The 7,729-nt window shown below is 37.7% G+C and overlaps 1 protein-coding gene across 1 annotated transcript; it reads left to right on the top strand.

Annotated features, from left to right (window-relative positions):
- Positions 1-2,764: 2,764 nt before the first annotated feature.
- Positions 2,765-7,677, top strand: LOC117830327 (phenylethanolamine N-methyltransferase). The gene is made up of 3 exons (XM_034708391.1): positions 2,765-3,282; positions 3,578-3,788; positions 6,695-7,677. The coding sequence occupies exons 1-3, from the start codon at positions 3,111-3,113 to the stop codon at positions 7,131-7,133; spliced, it is 822 nt and encodes a 273-aa protein (XP_034564282.1). The 5' UTR covers positions 2,765-3,110; the 3' UTR covers positions 7,134-7,677.
- Positions 7,678-7,729: the final 52 nt, after the last annotated feature.

The following is a 7,729-nucleotide window of genomic DNA, read 5'->3' as shown; positions in this document are numbered from 1 at the left end:
GAGATATTATGCATGGAAACTTGTGCATATTAATTGTATCAATTATATCTAATCGTGACATTTCAATTTAGTTTTTTTTTTTTTTTTGCAGATATTGGTTTAAAAATAGGAAAAATAAAGGTAGATACAAAGAAAGGCAACTTGCCTTTGTCTCTAATTTGTAAGTTTTATTTCTCAAGTTGTGTGTATAAATTGGAGAAGTTTCACAGCTCTGTCTGTCTAAAAGTAATAAAAAATGAACATTTGCTGACTCAGAAGTAATGCCAAAGAGAATTAAGTATGCTTTGAGCTAACAATCTCTTGGAAAAGAAAAATCTTCCCCTCCCCTTTTTTTTCTCTCAATCTGGCCTTGATTGTAATCTCAAAATATCCTTGTTTTAACCACATCCCCTCTGGCAGAACTCCACTTTCCAAACACCTCAGTTGGACACTGTCATATTGTAGATGTCTAAAGAGGGTCAAAATGTGGTGTGAGTGTGTGTGTACGAGTGTGCTGGGGATTGTGGTTCAGCTGCAAGGGATGAGCGAGGTGTTAAGAGACTCCCAGGGAGGGTGCGTTTGATTACTACATGGCTGTGCTCCACATTGGTTCAGCTGCTGCTTTGTGCAACGCTGGGAATAGACAGAAATTAATTCAATCAGAGGGATGAAGCACTCTGTTTGGTCAGCTGGCCACTGTTGTCATTCGTTTCAAATTTAGCTAGCCACTTCAGCAGAGCAATAAATAAAACTGGTGCCACTCCTTGGCACAGAATGACAATAATACTGCGATGAAGTGATGGGATTAGTTTGTTGATTGAGACATTTTTAGTCTGCCCTGTCTAAAAAAAAGAAAAGAAACGTGAGCGTCATGTAGAAGGATGATATACAAAGATCTGTCAGGATCGTTGTGTATTTCAACGAGAGCCACCAATGTTCAAGTAGCATATTCTATTATTTTGAAATATTATTAATAATAATAATAATAATAATATTATTTTGTTTCTGGGATTCTAGTCAATAATTCACCTTTAAATTTTGAGAAATATTGGTGTTTTAAAGCATAAACTAGCAAACCTGGATGTGAGATCTTCATTTTGTGTAAAAGCAAAGGTTACTATCCATATGTGTTTTTAATCTTCTTTTCAGTTTTGAATGTTTAAAGCCCTCAAGGTTGTGGATAGAAATATTGTGTTGACAGTTACATACTTTTCTATATCCATCATTCTCTTTGTTATATGCTGCTTCATTCATTGAAGCCTGTTGAATCAAAGTTAAATTCAAAGGACAGTGCTGCAATTTGATGAGTGTGTTTTTTTCTATTAAGCCTTTTTTGAGCACTTTGCCAAAATATATCATTCCTCATTCTTCCTCCTGGCACAAGATTGGGTATGCTAAAGAAAGGTCAGAGTGAGATAGTCCAGGAAATGTGGGTAAAAACAATATTGGCCAATATAGCAATCTAATGACATAGGCCATGACATTTTCTTTCATATTATTTTATGTTTGGAGTAAAACATAAATAACACATTTAACAAATTAGCAAAAACAATAATGAAACCCCCCAAATGTATGAGTACCTTTAGTGGGCAATGCCCCACACAATTCCCAATCCTACATGTTAAAGGTGCATATTCCTGGGCGCCAGCTGGCCTAGTGGTTTAAGCGCATACCCCATTTACAGAGGCTATAGTCCTTGTCACAGCAGTGGCTGGTTCAACTCCCAGCCCCCACCATTAACTGCAAATCTTCCCACACTCTCTCCTCCCCACTTGCTCTCTCTCTCTTTAGCTGTCCTATCTAATAGAAGGGGAAAAAGCCCACCCCTCTAAAAAAAAGTGCATATTCCCCATAGAGTGTATAGATAATGGACGTAGTATTTGTGACGTCACCCATTTGTTCCTGAACGCTGTTTTGAAGCCAATCAACGGTGGCAGCCATATTGGAAATGCGTAACTCAACCAGGCATAGTGTGACGTAAAGAGGCCGAGTTTGAGCCTCCTAGCCAACAGCTATGAGTTCCTGACCGGGAGTCAAGTCAGTCATGTCCTTATTCGGACAAAAACTCGTAATCTTAATATCTTCTGAACCGTCGCGTTAGAAAAATAATTTCACCCCCATACAGTGTGTATGATAGAGAAATTAGCTATGTAGAGCCAAGACGTTTTTTGAACCAGCCTGTAAACATGTTTATTAATGCTGCAAAGATCGTCTTTTTTGAATTGCTGTCTATGTGGCTTCCGGTGTTTCTGCAGCCAGCCTCAAGCGGATTCTTGTTGAATTCGAGTTTATAACACTTCTGCATGGGCTTCATAGTCTGTGACCGGAGGTTGCCGCTTGATATTCCCACATTACACAATTTTTGTGGACTTAAAGCTCCTGTGGGTCATTTTTAGTTGGCAATAAGACTGCTTGAGATTAATACTGATGCCTCTTTCTGATCTACTTAATCAAAAAAGACCATGAGATAAAAAAAAATATCTGTTGCCCATCCAACAAACCCCCAATATTTTACTATGTTGGGGGGGGGTTGAGGCTTTAAAGAACAATGTTTTTATAGTGCAGAAAATAATAACAGTTTGTCCTTGCCAATAATTTAATACCACCTCTTAAGGCAGACCTTTCTTATTCCTTGCATGACTCATCTTTTCCATCTCTCTGCCACTTAATACAAACATCACTGAAGTAAAATGTCAAACAGAGACAAAGATAAACCTGTTTGCTTTTTAGTGACAGATCTGTTCCATTTGAACTGGGTTGCCTGGGACAAGCTTGCTCTATTGTTTGCATATAACAGGCCCTGTGGAATGATTGTGGAGATATGGAGGGCCTCTGAGAGGCAGGTGGAAGACCTGAAAGCCCTGCGAGGAGTCCATTAATGGGTCTAGTGTTGGAGAAAGCCCCCAGATCTGATGGTATCAGTGCCTTGGGGAAGGGAACACGGACAGAACAAATGCTATCAGGCAGCAACATGGGCCCAAAAACAGGATGCTATCTCTGTCAGTGTAGCTCAGAGTTGCCCTGAGCACAGACATAATGACACAGATGCACAGGTATATAAGACCATGGATCTAGTAGCATTGCACCTGAAGGCTGAGCTCTAAACAGAGGTTATAGGTAGAGTGCTAAAGATGGAAGACAAAGGGACAGAAACAGGAGTAGCAGCCATGGCAGCTTGCTATCAGAGATTTGATCCTGCAGCGTATTTGCAGTATAACTACACTCCACCACGGGCAGATTTTGAGAGGAAGGACAGCATTGTGCCGTGGAAACTGGCATGTCTGCACAGAGCTTTCACTGAAGGTAAGGAAATGAGGTTATTGATCATTTGAACTTTATTCCAAAGCTTGCTTTTCTTTAATTTAAAGATGAAAATTGAAGAAAAATCGTGTGACATAACCCAAAAGTGCGATGACACAGTCTTCTTGTTGTGGTCTGTTTCTAAATGATGTGGTCTCTCTCTATATGAATATTTCAAATTCAAAGGAAACACATTTGATACTTGAGCTGCATAAAGGTAAAGGCATTCTGAAAAAGAAGTCTCTAAAGCCATCTTGCGTTTGCATTTTCACCTTTTACTGTACCTCTTCTTTTCCAGGCGATGTGAGTGGTGAGCTACTGGTAGACATAGGATCAGGTCCTACTCTCTACCAGGTGCTGAGCGGCTGTGAGGTCTTCAACCAGGTCCTCCTCACAGACTTCCTGGAGGTCAACCGGCAGGAACTGAAGCACTGGCTCCAGGATGAAGGAGGCTGCAGTCTGGACTGGACACCCTATCTGCAGCATGTCTGCAAGCTGGAGGGACGACGGTAAGGAAACATCCCTCCAAAGTCAATCTGAAAACATGCTTGTAATGTCAGAAATTTGTTGTTTAGCATGCAATATGTACATTATGCACTCGGAGGAAACGATTCCTCCTTCTTATGAAAGACCTTGACAGGATTCTTTTTAATGACAATGTTGAGTGTCTTTCTTGTCTGTCACTTTCTTTGTACAGACGCCACTTTCCCCTCATAATTAGTTTCACAATCTCAAAAATGGATCAGTCATTTTTTTAGGGGATCATCAAAACTCATGTTTTATTCTGGCTCTCAATGGGAAATGACTACACTCTGACTAATTCAGTGATTTGGGAAGTCCATTTGATAAGAGGGGACACAAGGACATTTTCTAAGACCAACCTTTATGTAAAGATTGATGTGTAGAACTACAGCAATGCTTGTGGGACTCTGAAGTTTAACTTAAAAGTAAGATCAAATTTTTTGCTAGCAAACTTGTTAGCAGCAAACATGCTGATGTAGGCAAGTAATTAAAACATGTTGACAGTGAGCATATCAACATTATCCACATTAGATATCTTACTTTATCATAGAAGCATTAACTAGTCCAGGGGTCAACAACCTTTGGACCCGGTTTCCACAAAAAAAGAAAACAGGAGCCGCAAATCCTTTTTGACATCTAAAATAAAGATAACAGTGCATATATTGTTTTTCTACCTTTATGCTATGTATAAAAAACTATAGTGTGTTGCTTATGAAATCAATTAAGTGCTACAGAGAAAATTGAATTTTATTTCTATATGCAAAGAAACCATTTTGAACATTTCAAACTCTGGGGGAAAAAACACGCTGGGAAGGTTTATGTCATAAAAAGCTGAACTTAAATTATCCATCTACAAAACAAAAATGCTGTGTGCCATCATCCTTCGTGTATCAGAGCATGAAGTGGAGTGTCAAACAAAATTTAAATATGTATTTTCTTTAAGCGCACTATTTCACTGAACAATATAAAGTACATTTCGAATTTCGAAGATTGTGATGCATATTTTGAGCAGCAAAATTTTTTACAAATTAAGCTGCTTTTTATTTTAATGTTACAAGTTCAAAATAATCTTCAAATTCAGAACTACAATTTAGAAAACACAAAAACAAACAAAAATAAAATACACTTAAATTGATTACTCATCATTTATTTTCCAAAGCCACTGGGAGCCACAGCGTAAGGATGAAGGAGCCGTGGGTTGCTGACCCCTGAGCTAGTCTAACTGTGAAGTGAAACAAAACACAAGTGCAAAGTTTTGCTGGTGAATTTGCTAGTAGCAACAATGCAAGCATGCTGATTTCAGCAAGTAATGCTAACATGATAGTAAGCAAGGTGATATTTACATTTGTATCATCTTACTTAATCATATGAGCATTAGTGTGAGCAACTTTTTTGGTTCAACTTAAAATTAAGAGCTTACCTTTTGCTAGCAAACTTGTCATAATAAAAGCATGCTAGTGTTAGCGAATGATGGAAACATGGTGACAGTACACAAGGTATCAGTGTTATTATACATGTTTGTTATCTTACTTTAGCATATTAGCATTACCTAGAGCAGGGGTTCCCAAAGTGTTGGGATGCTAAACACAAATGGGGGGTTGTGAGTTGTCTTCCAGAAGGAATCTTTTAAAGTTATCTAACAATATTTATTATTATCATAATTCCTTTTTTTGTTATTTACCTTATTATCTTATGTTTATCTTCCTTTTTGTTTGTACAGTTTATTATTATTATTTCTTTATTATTATTATTATTATTATTATTATTATTATTATTATTATTATTATTATTATTATTATTATTATTATTATCATCATTATTATTATCATTATTATTATTATTATTATCATTATTATTATTATTATTTTATTTTTTGTTATTGTATTATTCATTTTTTCTTCTCTTTGTAGGTTTTCTGCTACTTATGTATAATTTGTTAACTTGTGGTGAACAAAGAATTACTGAAAAAAATGCAAAAAAAAAGTTGCATGACAAAAGTTACCTAAAAATAATACATTTGACCCATTATAGTAAAAAAATATCATCAAAAATAGTTGCAAAACTTGAAATAAAACCTTGAAAATAGAAACTGTAATGAGTTTTCTGCCTTTCTTTTTGCCAGATGACTCCTAAGTTTAGAGTTAGTGAACAGTTAATTATCAAAAGCATCAGTAGCAGCAGGTTAATTCATAACAGCACAGGAAACACAGTCACATGTTCATATAGGTAGGTTACATTTCTGCAGACCAGAGAAGCCACATTAAATCACTTTGAGGGACAGTGGGGGTTGCGAGTCTTTGGCACCAATATGTTGGGGGTCGCGGGCTGAAAGCTGCAGTTTTTGTTGGAGTAGTAAGTAATACCAACATTTGATGGTAAGCAAGGTAATATAAGCATTAGCTTATTAACCCAAAGCAGCTGATGCTGATAGGTATGTTAATAGATGAGAACTCTTTTGTTCACCAAAGTAGAAATAGATAAATAAAGATAATACAGTTTTTATTGAGCTGCATGAAAGGTCAGGGGATCATCAAAGTGATGAAACTGTACATCCTCAGGGGAATGTACATGATTGCAGTGTACGAAAATCCGTGGAATTCATATAAAATCGATCCCATGAGATGAGATAAACTTGTAAAAATGTGATGGACTATGATCTTATATTTGATTTTCAATCTGGACCAAAATGCTAAGCAGGCCACCCAACATAGCCTTAGATGCCTTTTCTATAGCTGTGGGCCGAACAAATTGTTCATTCACACCTAAAATATGACCGTCCTGTGTCGGCACATGATAGGATTTGTTTTGGAAAAGCGGTAGGCTAGATTTTGTGCAGGATCATATTGTAATGTGGATGTACAGCATTTACTTTTCTTCAACTTGTCTCTACTAGACCCTCAGCATGGACAGAGAAAGCTGCCAAACTACGTCAGGTCATCACCGACATCCTCCCCATCGACGTGCACCGCCCTCAGCCTCTGGCTAGCGATGCCCTTCCCTCTGAAGGGGCAGACTGTCTTGTGTCCTGCTTCTGCCTGGAGAGCGTCAGCCCTGACCTGCCTGCCTTCAACCGGGCCCTGGGCCACATTGGGAGGCTCCTGCGGCCTGGTGGCCACCTCCTGCTTATTGGGGCCCTCGGAGAGAGTTACTACTTTGGGGGGCCCGGGGTTAAGATCCCAGTTGTCCCACTGAACGAGGCCCAAGTCTGTGCTAGTTTGAATGAAAGTGGTTTCACCCTAATCAGGCTGGAGGTTTATACACTGCCCCAGGACATGAGGGTGGGGGTGGATGATGTCAGCGGGGTGTTTTTTGCAAAGGCAAGGAAGGATTAAAAGGTGAAGTTGTAGAAAGTGGGAGATGATTGATAAAGGGTATTTAAATTATAAGAGACAAGCTTAATCCTCAGATTAAAATGTTAATGATTAAGATTAAGGTGAGGTATGGTTGTGCCCTGGTTGTGCTTCTCTATTACTTTACAAATAATCAAGCAGACTCTTAAAGGAAAAATATATATAGACTCAAACATATAAACTAAATATTTCTATTGAATCCATTTTATTTTTTTGATACAGAATAGAAGGTTCAAAACTGTCCTTTTTGTTGCCTTAAGCCACTCTTAGTATGAGAATTGTAATCAGACATTGCCTCCTGCAGTTCAGACACTGCAACTACAGCGTCAAGAATGTAACACCTATATTTTTGTTTTCAGAATATCATATATGATTGTAACATCTAGCAAATATCATAGCAAATTTAAAACAGTATATTTTGATACAATTCTTGTCAATTAACTGTTATCCATGAGGGGATGATGTTGTACGTGATGTGTTTTGTAATTTGTGATAATGCAAATAAAGATGCAATGCCAAAACCATGCTAAATCTATATTATTGTTGTTTTTAAATCTCAGAATTACACTATATTAACC

This window comes from Notolabrus celidotus, chromosome 18 (genome assembly GCF_009762535.1).
Source record: "Notolabrus celidotus isolate fNotCel1 chromosome 18, fNotCel1.pri, whole genome shotgun sequence".
In the NCBI taxonomy this organism is placed as follows: domain Eukaryota; kingdom Metazoa; phylum Chordata; class Actinopteri; order Labriformes; family Labridae; genus Notolabrus; species Notolabrus celidotus.
Note: the sequence above shows the minus strand (reverse complement) of the source record. Positions and strands in the feature narration are given on the sequence as shown.